This window comes from Heptranchias perlo, chromosome 5 (assembly GCF_035084215.1).
Source record: "Heptranchias perlo isolate sHepPer1 chromosome 5, sHepPer1.hap1, whole genome shotgun sequence".
NCBI classification, from domain to species: Eukaryota; Metazoa; Chordata; class Chondrichthyes; order Hexanchiformes; family Hexanchidae; genus Heptranchias; species Heptranchias perlo.
The window spans coordinates 24,995,960-25,013,636 of NC_090329.1; the positions used below are offsets into that span (position 1 = coordinate 24,995,960).

General features: G+C 42.5%; 1 protein-coding gene across 1 annotated transcript in view; it reads right to left on the reverse strand.

The window, feature by feature from the left end:
* Positions 1-17,677, reverse strand: part of LOC137321658 (pecanex-like protein 1) — a 245,233-nt gene that overhangs the window by 47,474 nt on the left and 180,082 nt on the right. Inside the window, exons 23-25 of the mRNA XM_067984156.1 lie at positions 16,695-16,824; positions 9,860-9,918; positions 8,622-8,837 (exon numbers count right to left, since the gene is read on the reverse strand). Of these exons, the coding sequence (XP_067840257.1) occupies positions 8,622-8,837; positions 9,860-9,918; positions 16,695-16,824 (405 nt within the window). The remainder of the gene's footprint in view (positions 1-8,621; positions 8,838-9,859; positions 9,919-16,694; positions 16,825-17,677) is intronic.

Here is a 17,677-nt window from a genome sequence, read left to right on the forward strand (position 1 = left end):
TACCGTACAATATGTCCTGTACAGTATGTACCGTACAATATATCCTGTACAATATGTACCTTACAATATATCCCATACAATTTATACTGTAGAATATACACCGTACAATATGTACCTTACAATATATCCCGTACAATATGTACCGTACAATATACACCGTACAGTTCGTACCTTACAAAATATCCCGTATGATATGTACCGTACAATATACACTGTACAATACAGCCCATGCAATATGTAACTTACAATATATCCCAAACAACGTGTCCTGTACAATATGAACCATACAGGAAGTGTCTGCGGCTTGAGGAGCTTCGGCTCAGAGTCATTGAACTGGAGGTCGAGCTGCATACACTGTGACACATCAGGAGGGGGAAAGATACCTGGACATTCGGTTCCAGGAGGCAGTCACATCCCTTAGGACAATGTCATCTAAATTGGTCAGTGGTCAGGGACAGGAGGGTGTGACTGCAAGTGAGGCAGATAAGGGGATCAAGAAGGTAGAAGTGGAGGAGTCTCAGTCTTTGCAATTGTCCAACAGCCTGTATGGATGAAAGCGGGGGCTGCAGGGTGGATGAGCAAACTGACCGTGGCACCATGGTACAGGAAGCCATTCAAGCAGGGGGAGTTAGTAGGAAGGTAGTGGTAGTAGGGGACAGTATAGTCAGGGGGATAGATACAGTTCTCTGAAGCCGAGAACGAGAGTCCCGAAGGCTGTGTTGCCTGCTCGGTGCCAGGGTTTGGGACGTCTGCTCTGGGCTGGAGAGGAACTTGTAGTGGGAGGGGGAGGATCCAGTTGTCGTGGTCCACGTAGGTACCAATGAAATAGGTAGGACGAGGGAAGAGGTTCTGCTTAGGGAGTGTGAGCAGCTAGGGGTTAAATTAAAAAGCAGAACCTCAAAGGTAATAATCTCTGGATTATTACCTGAGCCATGAGCAAATTGGCATAGGGTAAATAAGATTAGAGAGTTAAATTTGTGGCTCAAAGATCGGTGTGGGAGAAATGGGTTTTGATTCATGGGGCACCAGCACCAGACTGTTGGGACGGTCATCATCTGAACCGTGCTGGGGCCAGTGTTCTGGCAAATCGTATAACTAGGGCGGTAGAGAGGGCTTTAAACTAGATAGTGGGGGTGAGGGATCAAGTAAGGGAAGATGTGATAAATTAAATAAAGAAGACAAGGCATGAGAGCAAGGTATGATATTATATTTAACTTCCTTAGTTAGCCACAGATGGTACGTCCTTCCCCTAGAGTCTTTCTTTCTTACTGGAATGTATCTTTGCTGAGTGTTATGAAATATCTCATTAAATGTCTGCCACTGAAATGATAATCAGAGAGTGGCAGGAAGGGACAGAGCATGCAAACTTAAGAGTGCGCCAGCAGATAAGTCTAGAGGTTGCAATAATAGTAAACAGACAGCACCAAAGGCTTTGTATCTGAATACACGTAGCATTCGTAACAAAATGGATGAATTGACAGCTCAAATAGGAATAAATATGTACGATCTGATAGCCATTACAGAGACATGGCTGCAAGATGACAAAGGCTGGAACCTGAATATTCAAGGGTACTTGACATTTCGGAAGGATAGGAAGCTAGGAAAAGGTGGAGGGGTAGCTCTGTTAATTAAGGATGACATGAGTATAATAGAGAGAAATGACCTTAGTTCTTAGACCAAAATGTAGAATCAGTTTGGGTAGAAATAAGAAATAGTAAAGACAAGAAGTCACTTGTGGGACTAGTTTATAGGCCCCCTAACAGTAACCAGGACAGGATATACAGGAAGAAATAACGGGGTCTTGAGAGAAAGTTACAGCGATAATCATGGGTGATTTTAATCTACATATAGATTGGAAGAATCTGATTGGCAAAAGTAGCCTGGAAGATGAGTTCATCGAGTGCTTTCAGGACAATTTCTTTGAGCAGCACGTTCTACAGCCAACCAGAGAGCAGGCTATTCTACAGCTGGTAATGTGTAATGAGACAGGATTAATCAATGACATAATTGTAAAGGAGCCTCTGGATAGCAGTGATCACAATATGATTGAATTTCGCATTCAGTTTGAGGGAGAGAAGAGTAAGTCTAAGACTAGTGTTTTAAACTTAAATAAAGGCAATTATGAGGGCATGAAGACAGAGCTGGCTAAAGTGAACTGGAAAATTAGGTTAAGGGATGGGTCAGTAGAGATGCAGTGGCAGACATTTAATGAGATATTTCATAACACTCAGCAAAGATACATTCCAGTGAGAAAGAAAGACTCTAGGGGAGGGACATACTATCCGTGGCTAACTAAGGAAGTTAAAGATAGTATCAAATTGAAAGAAAACGCATACAATTCCGTGTAGATTAGTGGCAGGTCAGAAGATTGGGCAGAACATAAAAAACAGCAAAAAATGACTAAAAGAATAATAAGGAGGGAGAAATTAGAGTACGAGAGAAAGCTGGCTAGAAATATAAAAACAGATAGTAAGAGTTTCTATAGGTATTTAAAAAGGAAAAGAGTAAGTAAAGTGAGTGTTGGTCCTCCAGAGAATGAGTCTGGGGAATTAATAATGGAGAATAAGGAAATGGCGGATGAATTGAACAGATATTTTGCTGTCTTCATTGTAGAGGGTACAAATAACATGCCAGAAATAATTATGAATCAAGAAGTGAAAGGGAGGGAGGAACTTAAAACATTTATAATCACCCGGGAAAGGGTTCTGAAAAAAATATTAGAACTAAAAGCTGACAAGTGCCCAGGCCCGACAGACTTCATCCTAGGGCCTTAAAAGAAGTGGCTGCAAGGATAGTAGATGCATTGGTATTAATTTTCCAAAATTCCCTAGATTCTGGAAGGGTCCCATCAGATTGGAAAATAGTAAATGTAACTCCTCTATTCAAGAAAGGAGGGAGACAGAAAGCAGGAAACTACAGGCCAGTTAGCTTAACATCTGTCATAGAGAAAATGCTAGAATCTATTATTAAGGAGGTTATAACAGGGCACTTAGAAAATCTCAATGCAATCAGGCAGAGTCAACACGGCTTTGTGAAAGGGAAATCGTGTTTGACTAATTTAAGAGTTCTTAGAGGAAGTAATAAGCAACGTGGATAAAGGGGATCCTGTGGATGTGGTGTACTTGGATTTCCAGAAGGCTTTTGACAAGGTGTCACATCACAGGCCACTACACAAAATAAGAGCTCATGGTGTCGGGGGTAACATATTAGCATGGATAAAGGATTGGTTAGCTAGCAAGAAACAGAGAGTAGGCATAAATGGGTCATTATCAGGTTGGCAAGATGTAACGAGTGGAGTGCCACAGGGATCAATGCTTGGGTCTGAACTATTTACAATCTATATCAATGACTTGGATGAAGGGACCGAATGTATGGTTGCTAAATTTGCTGATGACACAAAGGTAGGTAGGAAAATAAGTTGTGAAGAGGACATAAGGAGTCTGCAAAGGGATATAGATAGGTTAAGTGAGTGGGCAAAAATTTGGCAGATGGAGTATAATGAGGGAAAATGTGAACTTGTCCACTTTGGCAGGAGGAATAGAAAAGCAGTATATTATTTAAATGGAGAGAGATTGCAGAACTCTGAGGTACAGAAGGATCTGGGTGTCCTAGTACATGAATCACAAAAAGTTAGTATGCAGGTACAGCAAGTGATTAGGAAGGCAAATGGAATGTTGTCTACCAGGGGTATGGGGAGAGAGTGGGAATATGGTATTGAGATAGAGGATCAGCCATGATCATAGTGAATGGTGGAGCAGGCTCGAAGGGCCGAATGGCCTACTCCTGCTCCTATTTTCTATGTTTCTATTGCAAGGGGAATGAAATATAAAAGTAGAGATGTTTTGCTACAGTTGCACAGGGCATTGGTGAGACCACATCTAGAATACTGTGTGCAGTTTTGGTCTCCTTATTTAAGAAAGGTCATAATTGCTTTCGAGGCGGCTCAGAGAAGGTTCACTCGACTGATTCCTGGGATGAGGGGATTATCCTATGAGGAAAGGTTCGGCAAGTTGGGCCTGTATACATTGGAGTTTAGAAGAATACAGGTGATTTTATTGAAACATATATGATCCTGAGGGGACTAGAAGGGGTAGTTGCTGAGAGGATGTTTCCCCTTGTGGGAGAGGCCACATTTTGAAAATAAGGGGTCGCCCATTTAAGACGTAAATGAGGAGACATTTTTTCTCTCAGAGGAATGTGTGTCTGTGGAACTCCCTTCCCCAGAGAGCGGTGGAGGCAGGGTCATTGAATATTTTTAAGGCTGAGTTAGATAGATTCCTGATTAACAAGGGAGTCAAAGGTTATAGTAGGTAGACGGGAAAGTAGGGTTGAGGTCACAATCAGATCAGCCATGATCTTTTCAAATGGCAGAGCGGGCTCGAGGGGCCGAATGGGCTACTCCTGCTTTTAATTCGTATGTTCGTATGTCTCGTACATTATGTACCGTACAATATACACTGTACAATATATCCCATACAGTATGTACCTTACAATATATCCCGTACAAGATATAGTTTAATGGTGTTTTTTTTATTTGTTCATGGGATGCGGGCGTCGCTGGCGAGGCCAGCATTTAATGCCCATCTCTAATTGCCCTTGAGAAGGTGGTGGTGAGTTGCCTTCTTGAACCGCTGCAGTCCATGTTGTGAGGGTTCCCCCACAGTGCTGTTAGGCAGGGAGTTCCAGGATTTTGACCCAGCGACGAAGAAGGCACAGCAATATATTTGTGTTTTAGTGTACACGAAATGCCTAAGCCAAGAGCTTGGCGTCTGATACTGGTTACTAAAAGTGTCGCTATGTCATTTCTCAAATGCTGTCAGCTCCATTTAGTGCATATTACGCACACATTTCCAACACAGGAGGGCACTTCATTTCTGTCGGTCTTTCCCTGGCCCTATTCCAGACAGACGTATTAAATAATTCTCAGTCCTCCTCACATTCCCTTCTCCTGCGTAACTGTAAGTATTTTCTTGTAGCCCGTTCCGAAGAGGATCTTTTGCCTTTTTATATAATAGTTTCTGCTCTTAAGACTTTTTTCCCTTGTTGAATCAGGATTGTTTCCATATAAAAGTTTACTTCTGTATCAATAAAACACTTCCTATGGCCTCTTGCTCTTTGCTCTACCATTTCTAATCTTCCAGGGGACCTGTCCCAGTGCCACCATGTGCTGTTTGAATACCAATGTGCTTGAACTCACATCCACATTCTCACTTGTGTGTACAAATTTGCGTCAATAAAATTTGCAACCACAGTGGGAATAAAACAGACCAGATTATTACCACAGCCACAAGTTATATTTATTGGCTTCAGAATGAATAAAGCCACAGGGACATGTTTCACCTTCACCGCTTGGCGGAGCAGGTCGATTGTCATCTCAGTGGGTGCTTTCCCTCACTGACGGTAATGCCAGCTTTACTCCCGCACAACAGGTTTAAAATCAACCCCACAGTCTTTCCAATGCACAACTCTACCGAATTCACCAGCATTTGATGTCATGACCTTCATCCTCTCAATCTGTTATTATACATGTGGGACGTTCAGGCAGAAATGTCCAAGTGATTTGTCTAAAACTGTTAGTCATGGACACAATCAAACACTAAAATGCCCACAGTATCACACGTGCGTGATTTAAATTCACTCCAAATTGTATTTATATCTTTACATTCATTTTTTATTCTTCGTACTCCTGCGAGTCCATGAATGAATAACATATTAAATGCTCAGACAGCTGAACACTAACAGTAGATAAAGACCATTCAGTGAAGATACCAAATTAGAACATTTCATCTTGCTCTGTACTAATCTGTGCAGACTCAGTATCACAGAAAAATTAATGTTACGTTTGAGCAACTGAACAGAAAAATAATTAAACATGAAAACCCAGAATAAAATACAGCATCAAAGATTTTGGGAAAACATCCACTGTTTATCTGTCAACTCGGCAGCACTGAAATCATGTAATTTACCATTACCACGACATGATAATTGTACCAAAGGCAAGGCTGAAGTGCCTGTCTCAGTGACAGCTTAAGGGAGCTGTTTTTAGCCATGACAAATATCAGAGCTACTGGTGCAGATGTCTGCAGAATATTACCATAATGCAAAATATAGTCATCATTACACATAACTGGATGTTTATCCACTCAATGTAAGGACATAGAAAGACATTAGATGCTTTAGCCATAATCCTCCAAAGCTCTCTCGATTCAGGAATTGTCCCTTTAGATTGGAAAATTGCAAATGTAACGCTGTTATTTATGAAAGGTGAGTGAGAGAAACTAGCAAATTATAGACCTGTTAGTCTAACATCTGTTGTGAGGAAGTCATTGGAATCTATAATTAAGGACAGAGTGACTGAGCACTTAGAGAAATTTGAGCTGATTAGAGAGAGCCAACATGGATTTGTAAAGGATAGGCCATATCTAACGAACCTAATTGAATTTTTTGAGGAAGTAACTTTTGTAGTAGACAGGGGACTGTCTATAGATGTAGTTTGTATGGACTTCCAGAAGGCATTGGATAAGGTTCCACATAAGAGACTGTTAGATAAAATTAAAGCTCATGGAATTGAAGGCAAATTATTGACCTGGTTAGGAGATTGGTTAGGCGGTAGAAGAGAGTAGGGATAATGGGTATGTATTCAAAGTGACTTGTGGTATCCCACAAGGATCTGTGCTGGGCCTCAACTATTCACTATATTCATTAATGACTTAGATAACACAATAGAGAGCCATATATCCAAGTTTGCCGATGACACAAAGGTTGGTGGCATAGTAAGTAGTGTAGACGGGAGCATAAAATTACAAAGAGACGTTGATAGATTAAGTGAATGGGAAAAACTGTGGCAGATGGATTTCAACGCAGGTAAGCGCGAGGTCATCCATTTTGGACCAAAAAAAGGATAGATCAGAGTATTTTTTAAATGGTGAAAAACTAGGAACAGTCGAGGTCCAAAGAGATTTAGGGGTCCATGTACCCAGATCACTAAAATATAATAGTCGGGTATGAAAAATAATCAAAAAGGCTAATGAAATGTTGTGCTTTATAACTAGAGGGCTAGGAAGTTTTGCTGCAGCTATATAAAGCCCTGGTTAAGCCATATCTGCAGTACTGTGTACAGTTCTGGGCACCGCACCTTTAGAAAGGATATATTGGCCTTGCAAAGAGTGCAGCGCAGATTCACCAGAATGTTATTGGGGTTCTAAGAGTTAGATTATGAGGAGAGATTACATAAACTAGGTTTGTATTCCCTGGACTGTGGAAGGTTATGGGGTGATTTGATTAAGGTTTATAAAATTTTGAAAGGAATTGATAGGGTAGAGAGAAACTTTTTCAGCTGGTGGAGGAGTCTAAGACAAGGGAACATAACCTTAAAATCAGAGCCAGGCCATTCATGAGATTAGTTAGGAAACACTTCTTTACGCAAAGGGTGGTAGAAGTGTGGGGTCTCTCCCACAATGAGCTGTAGATGCTAGCTCAATTAATCATTTTAAATCTGAGATCGATAGATTTTTGCTAGCCAAGGGTATTAAGGGATATGGAGCCAAGGCGGGTAAATGGAGTTAGGATACAGACGATCTCACTGAATAGCGGAACATGCTTGAGGGGCTGAATGGCCTACTCCTGTTCCTATGTTTCTATGACTTACATTTATATAGCGACTTTCACAACCTCAGGATGTCCCAAAGCATTTTACAGCCAATTAAGTACTTTTGATGTAAGAAACACAGCAGCCAATTTGCAAACAGCAAAATCCCACAAACAGCAATGTTATAATGACCAGATAATCTGTTTTAGCAATGTTGGTTGAGGGATAAATATTGGCCAGGACACCAGGGAGAACTCCCCTGCTCTTCTTCGAAATAATGCTATGTGATCTTTTACATCCAACTGAGAGGGCAGGCGGGATCTTGTTTTGACGTCTCATCTGAAAGACGGCACCTCCGACAGTGCAGCACTCCCTCAGTACTGCACTGGGAGTGTCGGCCTGGATTTTGTGCTCAAGTCCCTGGAGTGGGACTATGAACCCACAACCATCTGACTCGGAGGCAAGTGTGCTACCCAGTGAGCCACAGCAAACATGATTCCAGAGCTCAAAGGGTTAAATTATGAGGCCAGGTTGCACAGACCAGGCTTGTATTCCCTTGAGTTTAGAAGATTGAGGGGTGATCTGATTGAGGTGTTTAAGATGATAAAAGGATTTGATAGGGTAGATACAGAGAAACTATTTCCTCTGGTGGTAGAATCCAGAACAAGGGGACATAATCTTAAAATTAGAGTTCGGCCATTTAGGAGTGAAATCAGGAAGCACTTTTTCACACAAAGGGTAGTGGAAATCTGGAACTCTCATCTCCAGTTCATCCTCTACCATCCTGGTAGTCTCATGATACAACGATAATGGAGTTGTTGATTCCAATCAATCTCTTTTAGTCTATAACAGACCCAGACATGAGATGAGGAAACCCCAGTGGTGGAGAGCTTCGGGAACCATAGGTCCAAACTCACCTGTTCCTCCCAAACATACTACACTTACCACATGTCATGTCTCAAATTACTCATATACTGTACTGTCTCCCTTAGGCTTTACCATGACTGTCAGTTTGAGATCTTTTGGAGCTCACCTCTGAACTCGAGTCCTCTGAGCTGGAAAGTTACAAGACCATTCCCGACCTCTATCAGCTGGACCAGGGCATTGAGGTAATCAGAGGCCAGAATGAAACAGTCCCCCGTGCTGTAGTTTCCCCAGCGCCCGAGGATTAGGTCACCACACAAGCTCTGCTGCAGAGATCTCGTCAAGTGCTCATAGAAGATGGAGTTCAAGTTGTTATCATCAGCCCCTAGGCACACAAACAGCGAACAGAACAAAGATTAACTTCCAAGCCTGGGGTTTAAACAGAACAAAGAATGTTAGTGCGCACAGTGTTGAGATGTACAGTCCCCTCCGTTTATAGTGGGCGCATGCGTGAGTGGGATTTGCCCGTTCCATGCAGTGACTAGTATAAACTGACGCAGAGATCCCGGAGGCGGTGGGACTGAGTTAGCCTCACCATCTTCACCAGCTTTTCAGATTTAAAATCTACCCTTTGAAATAATTACATAAAATTTACAGCACAGTAACAGGCCATTCGGCCCAACTGGTGAAGAGGGTGCAGAAGAGATTTATTAGAATGGCAATAGGGATGCGGGACTTGAATTATATGGAGAAGCAGGCATTGTTCTCCTCAGCGCAGAGAAGGTTAAGAGGAGATTTAATAGAGGTGTTCAAAATTATGAGAGGTATTGATAGAGTAGATAGGGAGAAACTGTTTCCACTAGCAGGAGGGTTGGTAACCAGAGGACACAGATTTAAGGTAATTGGCAAAAAATCCAGGGAGGAAATGAAGAGAAGTATTTTTACGCTGCGAGTTATTATGATCTGGAATGCACTGCCTGAAAGGGTGGAGGAAGCAGATTCAACAATAACTTTCAAAGAGGAACTGGAAAAATACTTGAAAAACAAAAATTTGCAAAGGGCAGTGGAGTGGGACTAACTCTTTCAAAGAGCCAGGATAGGCACAATGGGCTGAATGGCCTCCTGTGCTGTAAGATTCTATGATGCAGCAGGGAGCGAACCTTCGAGGTTGCAGTTGAGGCACGTTATTGGAGGAGAGTAGTGAGAGTTTTACCTAAAGATTATCTGAGAGTGTGCGATACTAACACTTCCTGAAACAGGATCTCCCACCTCGAGAAGCACAAAATTCACAAGATCATTTCATTCTTGTTCTGATTATATTTTTAGGGGCTAGACTATCTTATCACATCAAAGACTGTACAAAATCAAGGGAGGCGAACTGCAGTTGTACTCTCTCTTTCCACTTACCGGCACTTCTGTTTATCTGCGAATCCAGCCTGGTGTTTGAATGATCCACCCGTTTGGTGCTGAAAAGAACCCCACACGCAATCATGTAAACCTTTGAATTTACTGGTTCAATACCCATCTCATTGCACACAGAAAGTGACGACCAAGTGTAGTCTTCAGGTGAAGAGAGTTTAGACCCATGATAATTGGACCAGTATGTACAGACATAATTCAGGGCTCATTTTAAAGTCATACATTCCGTCCTTTTTTGTATTTCCCATTATAAATTGCGACGTCCACATTTATGATAGGAACTCCCTATGTAAACTTGTCACATTGTCATTGGAACTTCCTGCCAGTGGTGGTGCTGCAGCACCCCCAGTGGCCGGAGGGCGTAATTATAACGTGATGGGTTTACATGGGCAGTTTCCATTGTAAACATGGATGTAGGAACATATAATAGAAAAGGTTGAGAGGAAGTGAATACAGATGTAGGATTTTTAATACTTTATACATGTACTTTCAATTACAAACTTTCCTTCCAAGCTGTCTGTAGTTATGGTGCAGGTAAACAGACCAAACAGATTATGTTAAATAATTCCAAGTGACGCATTTCAAAACTGGTCATTATCACGTTGTTCAATTCTTTGTCCAATTTTCCTCCCTTCCCCTTCTCTCCTGGAATTGTTGACTACTTGCTGGGGTATTATATGCTCACTTGCCCCCTGGTACCTCACCCAAGAGGCCAATCTTCATGTGCAAGTCCAGACAGCAAGGGTTGGCATACTATTTGACCATGGGAAGCATCATAGCCAAACCCAATCTTGTCTTTGCCCGAATTCCACACAGATGTGTGCATCTGCAGCAGGGATTGGAGGACAGCAACCGGGAGTGGGAACCATGAATGATTTCCCCTTCCTAAGCTTCAGGCACCAAGATCACCGTTAGTTCCTCCGTCACCACCTGGGCACCGATCAGTTACCTCGGCACAAACTGAGAACTGAATCTGGGATAGGTACTTTAACCATGTTGTAATGTATCGAAAATAGACAATACAACATTTTTAAATTGCACAGGTTTTCCGAACCCCCCCCACCCCACAAGAAAAAAATGAGAACATTTTTTTGGTCAAAATTTGAAAATCATTGAAGAATTGAAATACCAGGGACAAGGGCATAGCACAATCAGAGCTGGCATGGGAATACTTTGGTAAGATGGGTGACTGTGAAAGTGCCACTAATTACCAAGCTGGCATCTCTCTGACTCAAAACTCAGCTGCCAATTTCAGTCAGATTTAAAAGCCCTGATTTTAACCCGGGACAAGAATCGGGGGTTCGAGGGCTGAAGCGAGAGGTGAACTGTACACTCCGCACCGCCCCCCCGTCCCATCCCGTCAGAGCATGAGGCCCGGGAGATTTTACATACAATCTACATCACAGAAACAGGCCATTCAGCCCAACTGATCCATGCCAGTGTTTATGCTCCACACGAGACTGCTCCCACCCTACTTCATCTAAGCTCTGGCCACAATCTTCCAATCCTCCTTAGATATGGGAGTGATGCCAGAGGACTGGAAGATTGCTAATGTTACACCCCTGTTCAAAAAAGGGGTGAGGGATAAACCCAGCAATTACAGGCCAGTCAGCCTAATGTCGGTGGTGGGGAAACTTTTAGAGATGATAATCCGGGACAAAATTAATTGGCACTTGGAAAATTATGGGCTAATAAATGAAAGTCAGCATGGATTTGTTAAAGGCAAATCATGTTTGTCTAACATAACTGAGTTCTTTGATGAAGTAACAGAGGGTTGATGAGGGTAGTGTGGTTGATGTTGTGTATATGGACTTTCAAAAGGCATTTGATAAAGTACAACATAATAGACTTGTTAGCAAAATTAAAGCCCATGGGATTAAAGGGACAGTGGCAGCGTGGCTACAAAATGGCTAGGGGACAGAAAGCAGAGAGTAGTGGTGAACCGCTGTTTTTCAGACTAGAGGGAAGTTATACAGTGGTGTTCCCCAGGGGTCAGTATTAGGACCACTGCTCTTTTTGACATATATTAATGACTTGGATTTGGGTATAGAGGGTATAATTTCAAAGTTTGCAAATGACACGAAACTCAGAAATGTAGTAAATAATGTGGAGGATAATAACAGACTTCAGGAGGACACAGACAGACTGCTGAAATGGGCAGACACATGGCAGGTGAAATTTAACGCAGAGAAATGTGGTGATGCATTTTCATAGGAAGAATGAGGCGAGACAATATAAACAAAATGGTGCAATTTTTAAGGGGGTGCAGAAACAGATAGACCTGGGGGAGTATGTACACAAATCTTTGAAGGTGGTAGGACAAGTTGAGAAGACTGTCACAAAAGCATATAGGATCCTGAGCTTTGTTAATCGAGGCATAGAGTACAAAAGCAAGGAAGTTATGCTAAACCTTCATAAAACACTAGTTAGGCCTCAGCTGGAGTACTGCGTTCAATTCCGGGCACCACACTTTAGGAAGGATTTCAAGGCCTTGGAGAGGGTGCAGAAGAGATTTACTAGAATAGTACCAGGGATGTGGGACTTCAATTACGTGGGTAGACTGGCTAAGATGGGGTTGTTCTCCTTAGAACAGAGAAGGTGAAGGGGAGATTTGATAGAGGTGTTCAAAATTATGAATGGTTTTGACAGAGTAAATAAGGAGAAACTTTTTCCAGTGGCAGAAGGGTCAGTAACCAGAGGACACAGATTTAAGGTGATCAGCAAAAGAGCCAGAGGCGACATGAGGAAACATTTTTTTACAGTGAGTTGTAATTATCTGATTGCGCTGCCTGAAAGGGTAGTGGAAGCAGATTCAACAGTAACTTTCAAAAGGGAGTTCGATAAATACTTGAAGGGAAAAAATTACAGGACTACGGGGAAAGAGCAGGGGAATGGGATTAATTGGATAGCTCTTTCAAAGAGCTGGCACAGGCACGATAGGCCGAATGGCCTCCTTCTGTGCTGTACTATGAACCCTATCAACATATCCTTCTATTCCTTTCTCCCTCATGTGCTTATCTAGCTTCCCCTTAAATGCATCAATGCTATTCGCCTCAATTACTCCTTGTGGTAGGGAGTTCCACATTCTCACCACTCTCTGGGTGAAGAAGTTTCTCCTGAATTACCTATTGGATTTATTAGCGACTATCTTATTTCTATGGCTCCTAGTCCTGGTCTTCCAGAACTCTGTTTGCAATAATCATGGGTGATTTTAATTTACATATAGATTGGAAGAATCTGATTGGCAATGGTAGCCTGGAAGATGAGTTCATAGAGTGCTTTCGGGACAGTTTCTTAGAGCAGCACGTTCTAGAGCAAGCCAGAGAGCAGGCTATTCTACAGCTGGTAATGTGTAATGAGAGCCTCCAGGTAGCAGTGATCACAATATGATTGAATTTCGCATTCAGTTTGAGGGAGAGAAGAGTAAGTCCAAGACGAGTGTTTTAAACTTAAATAAGGGCAATTATGAGGGCATGAAGACAGAGCTGGCTAAAGTGAACTTGGAAATTAGGTTAAGGGATAGGTCAGTAGAGATGCAGTGGCAGACATTTAATGAGATATTTCATAACACTCAGCAAAGATACATTCCAGTGAGAAAGAAAGACTAAGGAAGTTTCTTAGAGTATCAAATTGAAAGAAAAAGCATACAATTCCGCAAAGATTAGTGGCAGGTCAGAAGATTGGACAGAATGTAAAAAACAGCAAAGAATGACTAAAAGAATAATAGAGGGGGAAATTAGAGTATGAGAGAAAGCTAGCTAGAAATATAAAAACAGATAGTGAGAGTTTCTACAGGTATTTAAAAAGGAAAAGAGTAAGTAAAGTGAGTATTGGTCCTCTAGAGTGAGAGTCTGGGGAATTAATAATGGAGAATAAGGAAATGGCGGATGAATTGAACAGATATTTTGTGTCCATCTTCACTGTAGAGGATACAAATAACATGCCAGAAATAATTGTGAATCAAGAGGTGAAAGGGAGGGAGGAACTTAAAACATTTACAATCACCAGGGAAAGAGTTCTGAAAAAAATATTAGAACTAAAAGCTGACACGTCCCCAGGTCCTGACGGACTTCATCCTAGGGTCTTAAAAGAAGTGGCTGCAGAGATAGTAGATGCATTGGTATTAATTTTCCAAAATTCCCTAGATTCTGGATGGGTCCCATCAGATTGGAAAATAGCGAATGTAACTCCTTTGTTCAAGAAAGGAGGGAGACAGAAAGCAGGAAACTACAGGCCAGTTAGCTTAATATCTGTCATAGGGAAAATGCTAGAATCTGTTATTTAGGAGATTATAGCAGGGCACTTAGAAAATCTCAATACAATCAGGCAGAGTCCATTCAGCTTTGTGAAAGGGAAATCGTGTTTGACTAATTTATTAGAGTTCTTTGAGGAAGTAACAAGCAACGTGGATAAAGGGGATCCTGTGGATGTGGTGTACTTGGATTTCAAGAAGGCTTTTGACAAGGTGCCACATCAAAGGCTACTACACAAAATAAGAGTGGTGTAGGGGGTAATACATTAGCATGGATAAAGGATTGGTTAGCTAACAGGAAACAGAGAGTAGGCATAAATGGGTCATTTTCAGGTTGGCAAGATGTAATGAGTGGAATGCCACAGGGATCAGTGCTTGGGCCTCAACTATTTACAATCTATATCAATGACTTAGATGAAGGGACCGAATGTATGGTTGCTAAATTTGCTTATGACACAAAGGTAGGTAGGAAAATAAGTTTTGAAGAGGACATAAGGAGTCTACAAAGGGATATAGATAGGTTAAATGGGTGGGCAAAAAATTGGCAGATGGAGTATAATGTGGGAAAATGTGAACTTGTCCACTTTGGCAGGAGGAATAGAAAAGCAGTATATTATTTAAATAGAGATTGCAGAACTCTGAGGTACAGAGGGATCTGGGTGTCCTCGTATATGAATCACAAAAAGTTAGTATGCAGGTACAGCAAGTGATTAGGAAGGCAAATGGAATGTTGTCATTTATTGCAAGGGGAATGGAATATAAAAGTAGAGATGTTTTGCTACAGTTGTACAGGGGCATTGATGAGACCACATCTAGAATACTGTGTGCCGTTTTGATTCCCTTATTTAAGAAAGGACATAATTGCTTTAGAGGCGCTTTGGAGAAGGTTCACTCGACTGATTCCTGGGATGAAGGGGTTATTTTATGAGGAAAGGTTGGACAAGTTGGGCCTGTATACATTGGAGTTTAGAAGAATGAGAGGTGATCTTATTGAAACATGTAAGATCCTGAGGGGACTTGAAAGGTTACATACTGAGAGGCTGTTTCCCCTTGTGGGAGAGTGTAGAACTAGGGGCCACAGTTTAAAAATAAGGGGTCTCCCATTTAAGACGGAGATGAGGAGAAATTTTTTCTGTCAGAGGGTCGTGAGTCTGTGGAACTCCCTTCCCCAGAGAGCGGTGGAGGCAGGGTCATTGAATATTTTTAAGGCTGAGTTAGATAGATTCCTGATTAACAAAGGAGTCAAAGGTTACAGTAGGTAGATGGGAAAGTAGGGCTGAGGTCACAATCAGATCAGCCATGATCTTTTCAAATGGCAGAGCGGGCTCGAGGGGCCGAATGGCCTACTCATGCTCTTAATTCATATGTCTGTATGTATGTTCGTATGTTTCCTGAGTAAATAGACTCTGCTGAGTAAGTAGACTCTGTTTGCTGTGGTAAATAGACTCTGTTTGCTGAGTAAGTAGACTCTGCTGAGTAAATAGACTGTTTGCTGTAGTTAATAGACTCTGTTTGCTGTAGTAAATAGACCCTACTGTGAGTCCCATCCTGCCTCCAACTCATTGGCTGACACCGTGGTATCAATCGACACAGTGGAATAAAGTACGCTGTGACTGGTGCCTGCTGCTTCCTGGAAGTAGAAGAGCTGCAGCAGCAACAGAGAGAGCAGCACTGGGCAACATTTATCTGGCTGCAGATGATCAGAGTGCTCAGCTAGTGCACGGTGGGGATCCAGGAATGCAGCTTGTACAGTGCTGGACCTGGCAGACTTTGCCCAAACACCCGGTGGGGGTGGAAAGGGGAAAGGGGCTCGGTTGCAATTTGTGGATTTTAACCAGCTGCGTACGCATGGGCAGGCTGGGCAGGCATGGCTGGTCACCCGCTGACGGTGTTGTAGAGCCCACCGGCAGATGACAACCAGCTCAAGCAGATGCAGTCTGTAAGACCTTAGAGAAGGAGAAGAGGAGGTATACTAGAATGGTACCAGGGATGAGGGACTTCAGTAATGTGAAGGTATTGGAGAAGCTGGGATTGTCTCCTTAGAGCAGGGAAGGTTAAAGGGAGATTTAATAGCGGTGTTTAAAATTATGAAGGGTTTTGATAGAGTAAATAAGGAGAAACTGTTTCCAGTGGCAGGTAGGTCGGTAACCAGAGGGCACAGATTTAAGGTAATTGGCAAAAGAACCAGGGGGGAGATGAGGAGAATTTGTTTTACACAGCGAGTTGTTATGATCCGGAATGTGCTGCCTGAAAGGGTGGTGGAAGCAGATTCAATAGTAACTTTCAAAAGGGCATTGGATAAATACTTGAAGGGAAAAAAATTACAGGGCTATGGGAAAAGGGCAGGGGAGTGGGAGGGGAAAGCCCTTCACACAAGTCTCCACTGCCCAGCTCAATGCTTCATAACTCCGGCTTTCAACACTGAACAAAGACAACTGGGCAAGTGATTAAGTTGCCCGAATGATGCTGAGGGGCAGGTCACTACTGGCAAGCATCAGCACAGCAAGGAGGAACATTTCTCACGTCTGGTCCAAGCAACCAGACCATCATCAGCGAAAGAAGCTTTCTTACTTGTAATTCTTTTCCCAGAACTTTACTGGCCTGACATAGGATGTCACGAAAATGGCACTGCCGAGGAACGGAGCGAGAGGAGTGGAAAAGAGAGAAGATACAAGAGCCTGGACGAAAAGCATCGCTGAATCTGAAACTGTGTGGTTAAGGAATCGATTTCACAGTTCCTATGGAAGTAATATAGATATTTAATTTCACGCAGACAGATTTAATGATTGGGACAATGGTGACCTGACACTTTGGTGGATATATACACTGGCTGTAAGTGGAAGCTTCTAACCAAATGGCATGAATATTCCAAGTTTAGGGGCTTTTAAAGGTCAGATCACTAGATACCATTTTATACCATAAACTCTTACCTCTCTGATCAGAATCAGAGCATCTCTAGCGAAGTGTCATTGAGTCAGAAGATTGTGGGTTCAAGCCCCACTCTCAGTGCAGAACTGAGGCAGTGCTGCACCATTGGAGTGCCATCTTTCGGATGAGACATTAAACCGAGGCCCGGTCTGCCCTCTCGGGCGGATGTAAAGGATCCTATGGCACTATTTTGAAGAAGAGCAGGGGAGTTCTCCCCGGTGTCCTGGCCAATATTTATCCCTCAACATCACCATTAAAACAGTTTATCTGTGATTTATCTCAATGCTGTTTGTGAGTTCTTGCTGTGCGTAAATTCGCTGCTGCGTTTCCTACATTACAACAGTGACTACACTTCAAAAGTACTTTCGGATGTTCTGAAGTTGTGAAAGGTACTAAATAAATGTAAGTTCTTTTTTCTTTCTTTCAATCACTTCTCTCCGACTGTCACCTCTGGAGGCCCCAAGGATCTACCCTTCGCCTCCTCCTCTTCCTCATCCACACGCTGCCCCTCTGTGACATCATCCAAAAATACGATGTCCGGATGCACATGTACGCTGACAATACCCAGCTCTACCTCACTACCACCTCTCTCGACCCTTCCACTGCCTGTGTGTTGTCAGACTGCT